Source organism: Curcuma longa, chromosome 17, assembly GCF_044706935.1.
Source record: "Curcuma longa cultivar G26 ecotype Majalengka, Jawa Barat chromosome 17, ITB_CL_G26_1.1, whole genome shotgun sequence".
NCBI classification, from domain to species: Eukaryota; Viridiplantae; Streptophyta; class Magnoliopsida; order Zingiberales; family Zingiberaceae; genus Curcuma; species Curcuma longa.
The window spans coordinates 6651128-6669723 of NC_133877.1; the positions used below are offsets into that span (position 1 = coordinate 6651128).

The 18596-nt window shown below is 38.8% G+C and overlaps 2 protein-coding genes and 1 pseudogene across 2 annotated transcripts in view; 1 reads left to right on the plus strand and 2 right to left on the minus strand.

The window, feature by feature from the left end:
• Positions 1–2465: 2465 nt before the first annotated feature.
• Positions 2466–3237, minus strand: LOC141848317 ((E)-gamma-bisabolene synthase-like). The gene is made up of 2 exons (XM_074736354.1): positions 2852–3237; positions 2466–2744 (listed from the first exon to the last, which is right to left on the minus strand). Exons 1-2 carry the CDS (start codon positions 3095–3097, stop codon positions 2466–2468), a joined length of 525 nt encoding a protein of 174 aa, XP_074592455.1. The 5' UTR covers positions 3098–3237.
• Positions 3238–10147: 6910 nt separating this feature from the next.
• LOC141811989 (transcription factor bHLH110-like) lies at positions 10148–13332 on the minus strand (annotated as a pseudogene).
• Positions 13333–17119: 3787 nt separating this feature from the next.
• The window catches only part of LOC141848318 (uncharacterized), a 5567-nt gene continuing 4090 nt past the window's right edge, over positions 17120–18596 (plus strand). The window contains exon 1 of the mRNA XM_074736355.1: positions 17120–17245. Within this exon, the coding sequence (XP_074592456.1) occupies positions 17120–17245 (126 nt within the window). The remainder of the gene's footprint in view (positions 17246–18596) is intronic.

Below are 18596 nucleotides of genomic sequence, written 5' to 3' on the forward strand. Positions count from 1 at the left end.
AAACCAAACACAAGAGCCCAATGATCTAAATGCGTTGATCAAACTTCGTTTGATCGGCACTTTTTCATGCATAAGTTTAGGCAGGATAATAGTAGGAATTGCAAGTAGATTAACTCTGTGGTTGCAGGATTCCTAGATCCAACTATTATGGCCTAAATTGTGATATGTATGTATTGTGTGATGTGCATGTGTGTAATAATAAATTAAGCACAGCGGGACGCTGTATAGTTTTAATTTACTGTTTGATCTAGATTACATGTAAAACCCCTTCGTGGGGTGTAGGATCGATGGATGTAAATTTTATTTATCTTGTACTCCGGACGTACGTGGTGCTATGATGAGGACCGGAGACGCAACGGAGAAGGAAACAAGATGGACGGACGGCAAAGGAGGCATATAGAAGATCAGCGGATATAGAAGAGGCCATAATAGTTGGAAAATAATTTTTTCCATATTTATTGCTTTCTTTTATGCTATTTAATTATATGCTTTATTTCTTTACCGTCATAAGCATAAATTTACTATTTATGGTCATGCTTAGTTTAGCGTGTTTAGATAGTGTTGGGTTATGCTTAGTGTTTAATTATGTATGCATAATATGATTAATTCTTAAATTAGTCTTGTCTAGAAGTGGTTGTTGCTCCAATAACCCATAAGGCCTTTGTGCCTTTTGGGGAAGAAGGTCATTGCCTCGCCACAGCCTGGAGACTAATTTTTGAATTATTATATATGCATGCATAATTAAAGTTAAGGCATACTTAGGTAATACTAGGTAATGCTTGGTATAAATTATATGAGCATAATTTGATTAATTCCTAAATTAGTCTTGTCTAGAAGTGGTTGTTGTGTTGGCGATCTGGATCTTCGTCCCATGTTCCGGATTCTATCCGCTCCGAGAAGCATAGAACCCCACAGGACAAAAATTTTATCCCGCCCGGATCAATCGACAAGGTCTTCAAAGAAGACTAAGTCGATCGATCCCACAGGATCGCCGATTCTAAATTACTACGATTTTAATTATTTAGTTCTAAGTATAAATAAAACTGCGGAAAATAAATTTATACCAGAACCCGGTTTGAACCTCGGAATCTTCTGCTGTATTCCTTTCTCCTTCTCGGACGTTGTGTGGGCAACGATCTTCCGAGAACTAAGGACTGCAACCTCTGCTGGATGAAGCCTTGGATCGCCTTTCTTCTTTCTTGAAGCGGCTTTGTTCTTCCTCGCCTTCTACCTCGGATCCGGCCACCACCTCAAGAGGGAGTTTCGGCCACCAAGAGAGAAAAGAGAAGAACACAAAAGCAAAAAGAAGAAGAAGACTAGAAGTGGCCGGCCAAGAGGGAGGAGAGAAAACTAGAGCAATTGCGAAATCGGAGAGATTTCGTATGCTATTCTTGTTGTTGTGTCTCTTGGCCGCCCCCTCCCCCTCTCTTTTATAGCCTCCCAACACCCAATCAAGCCAATCCCGCCCCCTCCTTTCATGGAGTTGATTTGGACTTGTTTCCATAAATAACTTCCAAATCTAGAAAAGAATAGGCGCCGATTATTTCTTCCCTTGATTGCTTGGCGGTCCCCTCAGTTTTTTATTTTAAAAAAACATTTCCATATCCATGGGAGAGGTGGCCGGCCACATCAAGGAGGAGTTGGTTCAATTGGTGAACCAACTTTGTATTAAAGAGAAATAAAACCAAACCAAAGAGATCTCATCCATTGGATGCAACTTAACCTCATCTAATGGTTCTAATATAATCTACTTTAATACAACTTAATTGCTCCGATCCAACGGACACAATTCATCATGCTTGGGCGTGGCTTATAGAGAGGGATGGGTTCGGTTCACCTTGTGAACCGGTTCTTGCTTCTAAAGAGAATTAAAACCGAACCGAAGAGATCTCGTCCATCGGACGCAACTAGATCTCATCCAACGGTTCTAATTTAATCTCTTTTGATCCTCTTTATTATTTCGATCCATTGGATGCAACTTGATCTAATCCCAAGGATACAAGTTGATCTCATCCACTAACTCATCCTACGGTTGAGAACCAATCTCATCCATCGGTTAAATCTTATCCGACGGCTGAGAACTAATCTCATCCGTTTGATTGCATCTTTTAGAGATTTCTTTAGGCTACAGCAGGGACCTCGAGGAGGTATTGGATCTGGCCTTCTGATGGGTTTCGGATCCCGTATTCTACTCTGAATACACACCTACATCCATCAATAACGATCCATTCCACTAGAGGATCATTATTGCACTACCAATCCAATCCCCAAATTACGTTATGGGTTCCTTCTTATTATTTTATGCATTGCTCCCCGTGTTTAAGATATCGTATGTCCGTCAATTATCTGAGTTCACTGACAACTCAATAATTGACATCTATGTCCTTGAATAGTACCACTCATCCTTATTGTCAGTCGGACTAAGTCCACTTGCAAGATTTGACATGACAATCCTTATGAGCTCTTCAAGGGGACATCATCAGCCCTACTGGGACACGGATTCCTTCTATAATTAACGAGTAAGAGGGCTCGCCCCAGGAGCCATCTTCCAGCTGGTTCTTGAGAATCCAATCAACAGTCTGCGGGAAGTGAGGCCTGCTCGGGTCCTCTGCGGACGGAATCCTCGCCACCCACGCGGTGTCATAAGCAGAAGCGTTCGTCTCGCCGTCGTTCATCGACCGGAATATCTCTTTGATTTCCTTAACAAGCGTCTCCCACCTCTCGTTCTTCTCCTCATCCTTCGCCTAAAAATTTATAAGCTAGCAGTAAGCAGAAAGTACATGCAGCTAGCATGCATGAGCGCACGCAAGGCAGGATCTTGATTAATTTTCAGCTGAGGTCTATATATTACCGGGAGGGTTGGCAACTCAGTTTCTTTTGTGAGCTCGACTTGTGGAGATTGCGTTGCTTTGAGAGCGATTCTTCCGGCACGCCTCTTGCTCCGTGACTGGATGGAAACCGTCTGTTTTCCGTGGTTGAAGCTTGCGCTGCCATTGCTCATCCTCACTAGGGCCAAGCTCCGGCGGCCATTGGCCAGCCCCCTCGACAAGGCGAGGCTGTTGGGAGCAGCAGCTGTAAGCTGGCACAGACTCTCCATGCTCGCTGATCTTCCTCTCCCTCACTCTCTCCGCTTGTGGCTTCTGAAGGTTAATTCGTCTTTAGCAACTGGAGCAGCTAGCTAGCTGTATACGAAAGAGAGGAGGGCGAAGGAATTGGAGTTGGACTAGTGGAGAAGTGATGTATAAGTATAAGCGGTGGCGGGGGTTGCGGATTACTTGCGACACCGCGTTCTTGCATAATAATATGGAAGAAATTAAACAACCGTCGAGTGCCGGCGTTGAGGTGGTTTCCAAGCTGCAACGTTGGTCAACGATGCTATGCGGGCCGGTTCTGACATTGACTAAGAAGTTAATTACATTATAATTTACATATCTTTTCTCTCTCTCTCTTTCTTTTAATTTATAAGGGAAACTTGCTTAAAAATCCCCAATAGCAAACTCAACTTCGTGGTCAGTCCCCAGGCAATTTTATCTTTGCATGCACTCCCCAATCTCCCGACTTCTTCAATTTAAACTCCCCGATACATGATTTGACAAACGTACCCTTTCCGTCTCTCCTCTTCTCCCGCTTTGGTCACCACGTGCGCGCGCAGAGCTCTTCTCTTCTTCTCCGCAAGTGGTCGCGAGCTAAGGCTTCCCGCCGACACCATTTGTCCGACTTTCTTCTTCTTCCCGGCGACACCTCCTCTCTTCTTCTCCCCATCTTCTTCTCGGCGACACCTCCTCTCTTCTTCTCCCCATCTGTTCACTAAGGTTTCGTTCTCCATTTATTCACAACACAACAATACCCATTTTCTTGTCAAAACCCTAAAGCACACCATTCCACACCGACGAGGAGATTGAAGCAACACGTCGAAACTGAAGCAAGCGGCTAGATCCATCAACCGAGAGCTTCACCACAAAAAATAGTAAATTTGTTGATTATTTTTAGTTGTTTCGGTAAATTAGTGAAACCTCCCCAAATCCCCTTTCCTAGAATTTTCTACAAGTCTTCCAATATTGTTGTAGGGGATTAAGTTATAGATTAATGTGGGAAATTAGTTCCATTAGAGATTGGTAAATTGAATTGTTCGTGTTTCCTTAATTCGACCTTGATTTAAACTATGCAAAAATAATTTTTGGTTTAGCTAAATGATAGTGAGTAGAAGGAGTCGTCATAAATCTTACATGGACATAGTTGAATTTTTTTTAAATGTATCATAATAAACTTCACCTTTAATTATTCAACAAATGTTTAATAAACTTCATCTTATCAACAAAGGTTTCGAATGTTATATGAATACCAATGATATATGAAGTATATATTCTTCATTTATGATTTATTTATGAAATTTTATAATCTTTTCCAATGTAATTTCTCAATTATCCTTTAGGTGACAGATTTGTATTCAGTTTGTTAGAAACATGGAATCTGGATCTCCAAATTTTTCATTTCTGGGTAGTTGCAAGTATAAAGAAGACCTCTATATGATTTCAATTCTGAATGGATTCAGTCTAATGGAGGTGTTTCTTAATCTTGGGAGAAAATGTGCCGAGATTACTCCAAACAATGTGGTATTGCAATATCTAGCGCCACATCAAAATATGTATGTGACATTGAATGAAGATGATGATGTCCGTATTATGACACATCTTTACACGTCTATGAGATTGACAATAATCAATATGAGAGCAGTGATAAAAGATGAAATCAGTTCCCACAATGTTGAGAGGTAAAAAATTTCTGCCTTGATATTTATGATGATGATATTTATTTTTTTTATTATTTTGCTTGATACGTAAGAAGTAGAGTACACTTGTTAATGATTTGGTTATTTTGAAATTAGTTTTTTGTGGTTTCCTTGATACGTCATTTGAGAAGTCTTTTGATGATTATGTAAGAATTGAATAATGTGTGGTTTGGTGTATAGTAGTAGGAAAATAAGAAATATTTTATTTATGATTACAATCCCTTATATTATACTCAATGTTAAATTGATAAGGATTGAAACTGAAGAAGAGGCACAGACTAGTAATGATGGCCATCTTGAAGGGGGTTTGGTAAGCAATTCCATAGATGTTTGGAGTCATTGCATCCGTGGAGAGGGCCAGATATTCAAGGATGCTGCAGAATTTCGAAAATGTGCTAAAAATTATGCTGTTGCTATGAGACGGTCATTTTTGTATAAAAAGAATGATAATCAGAAGGTCATTATTGTCTGTAGCATAGAAGAATGTTCTTGGAGAATATATGCTTCAAGACATAAAGCTGACAAAATATTTGCCATTAGAAAATGCAATCTAATACATAAGCGGAAATGACGATAAAATAAGGCACAAAGACACCAAGATTTACTTGGTTCGGAGCCGTAAGCGACTCCTACTCCAAGGCCCACGCTCCTTGAGCGTTTACGACGGGCAACACTTATAAGTTCGTAAACAGGTTACACAAATATTACAAATGAAACTATAAGAGAGAAATAATACCGACAACACACAAAGAAAAATCAGAGCTCCGTTGGCAGCACGTTGGCAGTACTTTGAAGAAGAACGGCTTGGAAAATTCCTCGGCTCTTGTTGCCAACACGTTGAAGAGGAAAGCCTTGAGAATTAGCTTTGTTGGCAGCACTTTTTAGAGAAATAGCTTAGGCTTCGTTGGCAGCACTTTTAAGAGCAAAAGCTTAGAAAAGAATACTTTCTCGTTGCTCTCTTTCCTTGCTTTTATAGGGTTTTTAATGCTCCTTTTTCCTACACGTTGAAGCTGCCCATTTTTCTTTTTCTTTTGCAACGTTTATCAAGATCCACAAAGCATGGAATTAATTCTTTGACCAAAAAGTGATCAAATGCTCTCCACCAATCAAGTGTTAGCCACCTCATTTGATCCATTTAGTTCTCCACCAATTAAATGTTAGCCACCTCATTTGATCCATTTAATTCTCCACCAATTAAATGTTAGCCACCTCATTTGATTCATTTAATCTAATCAGCTCGGCATCCACCTTGGTTGGGTCGACCGATCTCAAGGTTCGGTCGACTGATCCCCTAGTCGAACTCGATCAATTTGCTGGAGTTCTGATCTAGATGTTCGGTTGACCGATCCTGGCCGATTCCAACTCTGTACAAGCATGTTAGTTTCCTGCAAAAGAAAGTTAGAACACAACAGATAATATATAAGACAGTCTTCAAACTGTCCGATTCTGACTTCGAATTTCCAACCGGAAATTCTAGGTCGAACCGACGCCTACTGTTCCCTCTTCCGGAGAACGCGTCCTCACCTACTCCCCTCAGGAGAGATTACCTGATGCCAGTACGATCCTCCAGATCGACTGGACTTTTGCTCGGCGCTCGATGCTCCCGGACTTTCTGCTGGACTTCCGTTTCCCGGCTGGTCCAGTCTTCCACCTGGTTCGCGACACCAGGACTTTTCACCTAGGGTTACCACCCCTAAGGACTTTTGCCTGAAGCACTCGACCCACCAAGACTTTCCACATAGGGTTACCACCCCCTATGACCTAGGGTTACCACCCCCTAGGATTTTCCCCTTGCCTAACCGCAGCTAGGACTTTTGCCTAAGTACACTTAGGACCTTCCTGCAAACTCATTCATACCGTTAGATCACAAATAGACTTAACTTTGAATCCCTTTGCCATAATCAAAACTTAGGTTCGATCGTCGGATGCTTCCCGCACCAACAACAAAGCTTAGTAGGTCAGACAAACTACAGGTAAGGCTTAGGTTGCTTGCGTGTTTGAATGCAAGAACCAAGAGCTAGAAACAAAACTGAAGAAGTATAAGAGGAGCAAGCAGAAGCAGTCGAACCAAGCCCGAGGTTAACTCAAGTCAAACTTGAGTTGACTAGATCTGGGTGTTCGGGTATTACTCCAAGCGCCCAAACAGTCTAGGTGCTCAGATTCAACGCCCGAATCAGGCCTGATAGACCGACGAAATTAGAACAGGATAAGATTGGATCGGGGGCACTCAAAAAGGGATCCGAGCGCCCAGAAGCGTCTATATAAGGAGCCTCAATGTGAAGCACCAAGACAACTCTTCTACTCCAAATTCTTCCTCCCGTAGTGCTGTTGAACTCGAACAACATACTAGCTTGTGTGATCAGGGAAGCTCCAAGAAGGGTGTGTTGCGCTAGGTACTTCCAGATCAATTACACGAGTTTTTCCATTTCTTAGTCATTGCTTTTTGTATGGGAATTTATTTATATACATTTTCCCTTATTTAATGTGTCACTTACACCCATCAAAATTAATTATTTATTTATTTACCAAACCTCTTTATTATCGTCTTAAGTGGTATAGAGAGGTCCGGGTCGTCTCTCTCGGACTCAATGACAGGATGTTTATTCTAGACTGTTGCGGAGTTTTTTATTGACTTTATTCATTCCTATTTACAACCGTCATTTATTAACAATTGTTTATACAATTAATGAAACAATGTTAAATCCACTAAACTACAACTTATTAAACATTATAAACACAATAATATACATGCATACAACATGTCCATTTACATAACCTACAACATAAACTTACAACATACAATAACTTAACATACAATAACATACAAACAATTTATCTAACCTACAACATGAATTCCAAGTCATACATCATGTACAAACAAATTAACATACAACATACAAATTTATACAATCATTATTTATACAACATATAACATATAGCATACAACATGAAATTCATGTACACAACATATAAACAACTAGGTTACAATAGCATACAACATACAATGGTTTATTCATAAACATTAATCAAACAACATATCATACATCAACCCCAAAAATAACCTACACAACCTCATACAACAACTACACAACCTGTTAGAATTAGTGTTAGCAATTAGGATTACGTTTGAAGTTAGGGTTAGAATTAGGAATTAGGGTTAACAATTAGAGTTAATGTTAGAATTAGAATTAGGGTTAGAATTAGAATTAAGGTCAGGATTAAATCAGTGTTAGGATCAGGGTTAAGATTAGAGCATACAACAACAATCAATTAACATCAAAATTAACCTAGAAATTAGGGTTAGGATTAAAACATATGTACAAGCATTCGGACTCATATTTACAACATATACACAATATACATAGTGAATGGGGATTTTGAATGTATAAACATAGAACTGAACAAGTAATAAACAAAACAAAGAACTATCATGCTAGGGTTAGGGAAATCCTTCCCTTTCCTTCCCTATTCGGCCCCAAACAGTCCAACACCAGCAAAGACAATGACGCAGTGACGATGGATTCACCGGAGAAATCACTCACGGCAAACACGAACGGAGCAGCACAGCACGAAGCTTCCCCTATTCCAACCTAATACCTGCTGAAATCACAGACAGAATATCAGATTAAGAACAGAAAAACACATCTTACCGTGCTGTTTTCCGGTGACAATGAAGATGGACGGCGAAGACCGGCGCACTTGCTGAAGTCACAGACAAGAGACAGAGGGGTGGCCGCTGAAATCACAGACGGAATCCTCTTCGGCCACACCGTAGGGAATGCGGAAAACGTTCACCATCCAAGATACTGCCGGAACTGGTCGGAGACGATCGGAGAAGAAAAGGGGCAGATAGGCAGGCTTGGCCGGAACACAAGTGGAGGTGGAACACAGTGGACAGAGGTGAAACACACAGTCGGCGAACGGCAGGGAAAACACGAAGAAGAACACAGGGAAGGTGGCGACGACACAAGCAGAACACAGTGGAGCGGTGGTGGAAACAAGTGTCGGCGGACACAGTGAACACACGACGGCGGAAACACGGTGGAGAATGGAACATGGCGGTGGCACAAGGAAAACACGTGAAAAGATGCACGACGGCGAGAACAGGAACACAAAGCGAGAAGCACAGATGAACACGGCGGAATGGAACACAGTGGGCGAACGGGAAACACGGTGGACAACACAACGGCGAAACACGGTGGAAACACGGTGACGGCGCAAGCCCTGGTCGGCGGCGGCAAACACAGACAGAGCGGCGGAAACCCTTGATCGGCGGCTGAGGAAAATCGCGAGAGAAGGAAGACTGTGGAACCCTAGCGCCGCCGACTTCTGTGCTGAGCCGATCGAAACCTTTAACGCGCGTGAACCCATTTCTTGAACCGGCCAAATTGTAATGAACCGGCTTGATTGAACCAAGAAAAATTGGTTTGATTAATTGGATTTGGGCTGATTGAATTGATGGGCCGAATTTGAAGTGGATTGGGCCATCTAGGCTTTTGGGCTAGCTTCAATTGGACTTGGACTGATTTGAACATGTGATTTAACCGATTGAGCCAAATTGAAGGTGGCTAGACTTGAACCATTGGTTGGCTAACTGAATCAACATTGGGCTTGACTGATTGAGTCAATTTGATTTCCAATTCGAACCCGACTCGAGCCAATTTGATCTTTCCTTTCAATTTCAGACCTGGTTGAGTCAATTAGAATCAGATTTCAATCCAACTCGAACCAGACTTGATTTTATTCAATTTGAACCTCCAAAATTAATTAATCCCACTCTAATTTCCTGCAAAAATCAAATGTACCAATTAATCTCTATAAATTTCCATAAATTAGTGCAAATTACAATAAAGACCATAAATTCATCCAAAATAAAGAAATAGCCCAAAATCCCTATTTGTGATATAAAATGCGATCCAAACCGGTCCAATCTAACCCTAATTTATCCGCAGAAAATGACACTCATCACAAGTAGAATTTCTTTTCCCTCAATGAAATGCAATGTATCAAAAAGAACAAATCCTTTTATCTGAGTCCTGAATGTTTCATGTTGGTCTCTGATAGTTTCACTTTTGCAGTATAAAAACCTCTCTGTTTTTTTTTCCACTTGTGTGTTAAATATGTTTAGTCGATGTGTACAGATCAATCAGCTTTGCATTTAGAGGAAGACAATACAACTTTACTCCATTAACTTGTTGCATATCAAGTACAAGCTCTGTAGCTCCACGCCTTGGTTATGTTACAAGTGAAAAATGGATGATATGCAGGAAGAAACTAATTAAGACAGGAAGCAGAACACAGAAGAATCAGTCACTTCAGATAAACCTAAAACTCATCAGAAACTTAATGCAGTAAAATTCAATCAGTTCCTCCATAGTTTGAGGGAGGCCAAACTCCTTGCTCGCTTGTCATGTATGATGTGCACGACAATGGTACTAAACAAAGTCCTCTACTCCTTAAATCTTGCTTTGGCCCCAAACTCTCCAAGTTTGATGCCTAGTAATAAAAAAAATATTATTATTTTTTTCTAAGTTTAAAATCATACGAAAAAACATATTAGACCACATTTTTGGCCTAATTACTGCCAAAATAAATAATCATAATGAGTTGTCATTTTAGAAAAATGAATAGTATTAACACTGATACATACCTCTTGCAATGCTGTTCTTGATCTTTTATTGCCAGATAATTTCATATATCTTCCACATAACTTCTGGGAAATGCGTATATTGAAGAAAGACAAATGCAAACAAACACAGTTTTTATTTATTAGTTGGCACATAAAAATAAACATCAATCAGTTCAGGTGTATTATCACATATTGGGATTAACAATATATATATTACCTCGACTTGGTCCAGAAGAAACTTGATGTATCCAATCGCCTCCATCAACACTGAAGCTGTGTCTGTCTGCATGTATGCCCAATTGGATTCAACCATTTTAAAACACAAACAAAAAATTGCTACAGAATGTAAAGAAAACAAACTCAGATGTTCTAACAAAATATATGGTTCACTAAATCTACTCCATCTCCATGTTACATAAAAGAATCAAATATAAATGTTATTTTCAAATTCTTCCCTCACTCAAATGCAGTTCTACTTGGAAAGGAAAAGTAAACTCATTTCAGACCCATACTTCTTGATGCTCTGAAGGAGAGAGCGAGGTGGCTTGTCGTTTCAGGTAAGACAGACTCAATGCACAGCGCAGACGTATCATGAGGGACATAGTTTTACAGTCTGTAGTTCACGTATATTTCCTTATCTATCTTGAGGTCTATAGACAGATGACTACAACATAGTCGATGAATAATTAATTAGCTATCTTGTGGCTAGCTCCAATCTTAGTGGACATGTAGATATTTTGGAGATATAACATAAATGACGCACTGAAAGACATATCATAACTAGGCTTGAAAGGAATGCTTCTTCTGAACAAGATGAAGAAGAAATTGGGCATGATTTGATGATTATAATTGACAATATTGTCTTTTAATTTAAAATAATAAATGGAGTGGGTTTGTATTTGATCATTTTACCTTGCCAAATGGTGCCACCAGCTGCTGCAATGCTGCGATTCTGTCTCCCAGTTTCTCCTTTCTAACCTTTTTTTTTTGTTTGAAAAAGAAAAGAATAATCAAAGATGAAACCCCCCCAAAAAAAAACACATTAGCTAGCATAATAATAATGCCGTATATTTATTTTCTTAAAAAGCTCAAAAATGCATCTGTGCTTTCTTGACTCTGTATATATAAACAAAACTGGGATAAGCAGGCCCCCGTCCGATCAAAATATATATCAATTTGAGCCATTGATTTAATATGATGGCTTTAGAAAAAGGCCTCTTTTTCCTCCAAGTTCCTTTGTATATATATATACACGTATATACACACACCTTTAAAGGAGAGAAAGGAGAGCGCTGCTCAAACCGAGGCTTTCTGAGTGGTGGTGTTTGAGATGGTTTTCGTTCCCAAGTAGAATTGCATGCTCTATTTTCTTCTGTCACCCCACTGATCAAAGCGTGCATCTTCAAAGCATGCAGCAGTTCGAGAAAGAAGTTAATTAGCAACCAAACTAAAGAGCAGCAATGACTTTCTTCTTTCATGTTTTTTTGTCATCACTGTTCCTTTATCAAAAGATCATTCATGTCATTCAGTAAAGCTGAAAAGAGATGTACTCTATTGCCATTGGTACTATAGGTCCTGAAACTAGTAGTGAAGTAGAAACATAGAGTTTATAAGAAATTGTAAAATCTGTCAGTTATTACCTCTATCAGATAACTAGATGAGGGAAAAGTAAAGTAAATGCCAAATAAGAGTTGGTACACTCATCCATATCCAAAGTTATATGTTTTTAATTAATTTCCTTTCTTTATATTTTGACACTTAATGTTCTCTCAGTTGCCTGGAGGTCAATAACTTACATAATTATGTTCTGAAGGAACTGGCTGACCATGTAATGTTACCCATTATATATATCAGTGAAACAAGAGCTAAAATTTCTAGGCAAATCTTTGAATAGTTTTGATGGTAAAAAATGATCATTTTGAACTTTATGAGTCTTAATAAATCTCTTTGGTACTTTTATAATTAACAGATGTTATCATGCATGTAATAAAGTTGTTTTTATTAAAAATAAAAAGTTTAACACTCAATTTTTCTAAATTTTAAAAAATTATCAAATAGAATACTGTTCAAGTGTGTGGTTTTGTTCAAAGAAAGGATGAAGATGAATTCAGACTTCTACAATTCATTTTCTTCTCAATTAAAAACATTGAATCAGTAGTATTTGAGAAATTTGAGAGAGAGAGAGAATATGTGAGTTTGAGATACTACCTTCAAGCGAATTCTGCTTGAAAATTTTGCTAAATCTCTAGCAGTTGAGCTGAACTTGATACATAATGTTCTAGAGGAGAGCATGTACCCACCTTTTGACGGAGGAAGGAGCCCGGAATTGATTCCTGCAGATGGTGGTCAAGACCAGAAGCCAACTGTTCCAGCGCGGGAAGATCCATGTCCAAGGAAGACCACCCCATTGCTGGAGTTGCCGGCGTCATGCAGTAGTAGACGTCGAAGCTCGAACTTTCCGACAAGTTCCCCGGCAATGGTCGAAGGCCCAACTCCTCTTTCACCTTCCCTAGGTTGAGTTGGAGTACATGTTCTTCCTGTGACAGCTGGTTCATAAATACTTGTTCCTTGTTGACAAGCCAGTACTGAAACCCTAGCTCTTGAATAACTTGCGAACTTATAAGTGATGCCTCATGGTTTAAGCTCCGATCTCTTTGGTTGGATGTCAACTCTCCGCCATTGGCATTTGATAGGGCGTCACCACAGTTCCTGCACAAAATTTAAGTCCACTATCCAATTAAAGCTGATCATGAAAGAACGGAAGAATTAAAGTGGAAAAAGTAGAGATTTCAATTCCAACACTTAACAGTATCTTGTTGCTTGCAAGATCGTAGAAATCCGGAGCTGTGGCTAAGGAAGGGAGACCATGAAGCTCTTCATGGTAGTAGTGATCAAGATTTGGATAACCCATCATGGTGCTTCAAAATTACGCTTGGAATTTCCAGGAAGAAGAAGAAGAACAAGAAAGGAGGCAAAGAAGACTTTAAATAATATATATTAAGCACATAAATCTACTTCAGTTTCTTCTTTAGGCATCAAACCCATGGAGGTTCTTGAATCATCAAAGACTGATCGAGCTGAAAAAAGAGGGAGATGATCGATCATTTAGCAGATGCTCTCTCTCTCTCTCTCACTCCATGGCGTGGCTCTTTCCTTTACAGAGGACTTCCTGCAGCTCTGAAATTAAAGAGAAGAAATGATGTTCTTACACAGGGACATATGATTGCACTCTTCTCTGTCAGATAACCAGTGTGCCTTTTATATGGCAAGGCTTCAAGGCGTCCAGGTGATCACCAATCCATCAAGCTCACGCATACATACAGATTATATATGTCAGGCAGGTCTTCTAATGGTAGGAATCTAGTGTAGAAAAAGAGAAGACTAATTACTTGAAAGAAAACTAAATTTATTTCATTATCTTACTTGAATCCATTTCTTCTTGGTTAATCGTTAGTCCTCTCATATAGATCTCATACATCATTGGAAACATCTAAAGACACACTGAGTTGTATAATACACAAAACTTAAATACAGGAAAAAAAAACATAGATCGAGGTTTCTAAATGGTTGCTCTGACTGGATAGCAGTGATCGAGCTGCTTTTGGTCATTGTATTGACTGCATGCAATGCCTTGATATGCAGAAACATTAACTTATTTCCATGGAACTCATAGGAATTATAAAATTTGCTTTTATCATTAACATTCACTCAATTTTCAATCTTTAATTTATGAGTAAAGAAGCGCTCGACAACTCTTTTTAGATGGCAAGGACAATTATCTTTTGAAATTTAGTTTTTTTTCATCATATTATATAAAACTTATATCTTCTGGTATTATATAATTTTTATTCATTTTCTTTTGGTAAAATTTGAAGGAGCATTTTTTAAAAATATTCAAAAGAAACTCCATCTATCATAGCACTGTTGAACCAAGGCTATATCTTGTCTTCATTTATCATGGATTAATTAAGATGATTGGCGCATGTACTTTTTATTATATTCTTTAAGCAAGCTCTCACCTTATTGGACCAGTGATCTTTTTAAAATGTGAATCAGCAACGCCGAATGGAATTCACACCTGAGTCCTGACCATCGGTCTTGAATCCCTAAAAGTAAACATATCTGTGCGAGGAGTCTTGGAAAGTGAAGACGAATAATGGTTAAAGATTTTCATCGGAAAGAAATGATGGCAGCAGATCATTTCACTGAAAGATTAAAAGAGCTACTGGAGACTGAGAAAAGCTTCTTGGCACCACTTTATCCAGCACCAGTAGTCATTTATCACCTCAATCTCACCACACTAATCGGTTGATTTCCAGGAATCGATCTACAGTAATTCTTTTCAGACAATAATACAGGGAAGCCCAGACAAGGGTCACAATTTGCATGGAGTCGTTAATTTCATTTCCCTCCAAAAATCCAAGCGTATGTATATCAAACTGCAAGTAACTGACGGGAAAGCAAGCAGTCATGTTGCCACCGGCTTTGGATGGAAAACAAAAAGCTGCATGAGATACTGCAATAGAGGTTTCAAAGAACCTTTTCTTTCTCAGGTACATGACTTCCATGGCTTTATGCAGACCAATTGCAGAGGGAGGAGGAGGAGGAGAAAGGGACCATGCACCGTCCGCCTGCACGCGGATATGCTTTCCACGACACGAGCAGCACTTCACGGATTGACTCCTGCAGTATTTGCTGCAAAAGGGGAAAAGATAGCTGCACTTCTGTAGGAGTATCTTTGAAACTGGATTAGCATTTAGCAAAACTAATTAAGAGCAGTCTTTGCAACCTCAGTCCATATCTTGTTTGAGTTTTGCAACTGAGTGGCGCATGCATTGATTAGTAGTGCGCGTGGTCAAAAGCTAGATAAATCAGGTCTTCAGTACTTCTTGGGCTCCTTCGTTCAAACGTTCATATCTAAGACCACGGTTAGATGAATCAGTGAGAGATGACAGTTGAGATGGTGATGTAGAAGATTGGAGAGAGGTTGAAGACGTTAAAGAGCTTTACAATACTTACACGAGAGTTAAAATGGATGTTGAAGGGACTCGGTGTGGCTACTTGAACATTCAAATTAGTACTGGAGCTAAGAAAAGATGAAGTAGTAGAACTATATAAGAAGAAGAATAGGTTCATAACATACCCATTTGCGCATGTCTTTTCTAGATTTATATAGTTGTCAAAAGAATATTTCCACGTCCATAACAATGGGGCATTAGATCCGATAATCGTTACTTACTTTTCTACTCGCTGAATGTCACGTGTACATAGAAATGCATCTGGGAAATCAAGTTTGACGCCCACATGATTGCTCCTTCATTCATTCATGGTGTATGTTCAGAAATATTCACAATAATCATCGATAGACTCTTGTAGGATGATAAAGTTGATGGAGTTAAGCAGTCTGAATCCTCTGATATTGGGATGATCGAGCTGATAAAATCGAAGAGTCTAACTACTTTGAAGTAAGGGTGGCCAAGTTAATAAAGTCAAGAAACTAAAGGAGTTAGAATTGTTATTTTGACTTCCACTTAGATTTGACTTTTGACTTCCACCTAAGTTTGACTTTTGACTTGACTCCAATATATATATATTCCTCACCATATCATAAACTTCCCTTTTAAGACTAATCGAGGAGGTCCAAGTCCTACTGACTTACTGACTGAATTAAGATGATTGCAACCTGAACTCTAACCCAGACCTAGGGACGACTCAAAATTAAAATTTTGCTCCCTTACCAAATACATCGATAATATGTCATTAATGTTGGCGATACATGTGCATGTGATGACGTATCACTCTTAAGGTTAGTTTATCTTATCTGTCCATAAATGCAGTCGATCTGAGGTTGACACTTGTCTGGAGCACTGTTCGAAACAACTGTTGAGATTTTGTCGATTCATATGTGAGATCCAATGGTTGAGAATAATTACCCATTTTATCGGTTTTCCAAAATCAATGACTAGCATTAGGAGCCCAGGGATTTATATTAGGGTTGGCGACGTTGGATGGCTACTATGTTAAACAAATCCTTTGTCCTCAAGCTGCGTCCAATGATTTTCTATGATTTTAGCAACCATTCTTTCATTCATCAGTCCTTTATTATTTTACTCTTTCTTTGTTGTGCTTTGTCTTTCTCCTTTTCCTCTGTCTCATCTATGGCTATCGTGAGTTCTTCTGCTTTATGATATGAGTCCACAGAGTCGAATATTAATGGGGGAGATCTAAATCAAATAAAGCTACAGTTCAAGATCCCTTCTAACCATAGATTAGTGATATCCCATACCTTCGACTGGCCTCATCTTCCTCCCACTGGCTTTCTACCTTTCTTTCAAAGACAAATGATAGAGGGCCTTATGTTTCTATTCCATAACTTTTTATTGAGGTTTCTGAATACTTCCAGATCCCTCTACAATAACTTATTCCCAACTCTTACTGACTACTATGCGGAGTAGTCATAATCTTTCGTCTGTATTGCATTCTCCTCAACCCTCGCATCTTCCATTATTTTTTATATCCGAAGAAAATAGATGTCGGGGTCTTTTATTTCACCGCCCGACCTTCCTATAGTTTCTTGGATAAAATTCCATGTCCGTTATATCTTTATTGAGCCTCCCATGTTGTATTTATGTCCCCTATAATGGACATTGGCGTGTCCTTCGAATGTAGGTCAGTATAAATTAGAGTCGGATTATATCACTATGGCGGAGGCTTTAGCTGGCCTACAGTTCGACATAAAACTTTTGCTTAAGGAGGGTCTGCTCTACCTCTTCGAACTGAGCCTGATTGACGCAGAGCTCCATTCTTCATTTGGTAAAAATTATATTGTCTGATCTCATGTGTGAACTAATTAAATTTTTTTCTTCTATTTTACAGCTCAAACCATGTTAAGGGTCTATCACGCCCTACACAAACTAGGCTTATCGTGATGCTAGCTTCGCTCGCCACACATGAACTAAACAATGCTAGAATAAAATATAGGGTAAAATTAAATAACCTGACTACATGCATACCTCTGAAATAACTCCACTAGTGTTATGTATATATCTCAATAATTAACCTGATGATCAAGAAAAGAGAGAGTGAGCACAAAATACAAAATGGAGATAAACGAGATGTACATAAAAATATAATAAAAAAGGACAACCACATAATTTGCAATCTATGTTTACTTGACATTCATCTTTTATTGTCTTCTTAATTATATTAATCAGTTCTCCTTAATTTTTTAATTTTTCAATATTACTCACATTATAATCTTATTTTATCCAACACTCAACATAACATATTGAGTGGGTGGACAATATATAATATCCTCAACAAGGATATGTCGTATAAATAAAGATAAATGACCTGCATTCCACCTAATACGGATACATCATGTATAAATAAAAATCTCAAGGTGAGCGACCTGCAACCCACTCGAGAAGGATGCATCATATGTGAGAGTGAACGATCTACAATCCACTCGCAACGAAATGCATTGTATGTATGCACACATACATACATAGATCAAGTGAACAACCTGCAATTCACCCGAAAGAGATGTATCATACGTCCATTGAATGAACAACCTGTAATCCACCTAATACGAAATACATCATGTGAATGCACATATACAAACACACATATATAGGGTGAACAACCCGCAATTCACTCGAAAAGTGTCTCACATAACTACAGTTTCTCGATTTACCTCCTCACAGATGGTCGTGGGGCCGACCGTGTGGGGCCGCTAAAGTGGCGGATTGAAAAAAATGGCTCTCATAAAAATAAGATGAACGACTTACAATCCATCCCGTGAGGTGCTTCATATAAAAATAAGAGGAATGACCTACAATTCACCCTATAAGAAAAAAATCATCTCAATTTAGCCAAAGCCCATGAACACGCGAAAAAAAATTCAAAAGTGTTATTTGTACACGGAGTCAACTATTCTATATTACAAGTAATATGTAAACTTTTTATTAAAAAAATGAATCTCAAGACTATAAGTAATCACATAATTTGGAGTTGAAGCTCTATAATGTTAATACTACATTTATTATTTTGACAATTTAATATCAATGATAATACACCTCTTTCAAAACATAGAGTTCAAAACTCTAAATATAATTAGTACATCTATTATTTTGTTAATTAATAACAATGCTAGAGTAACTCTTAAAGTGCCAAGTT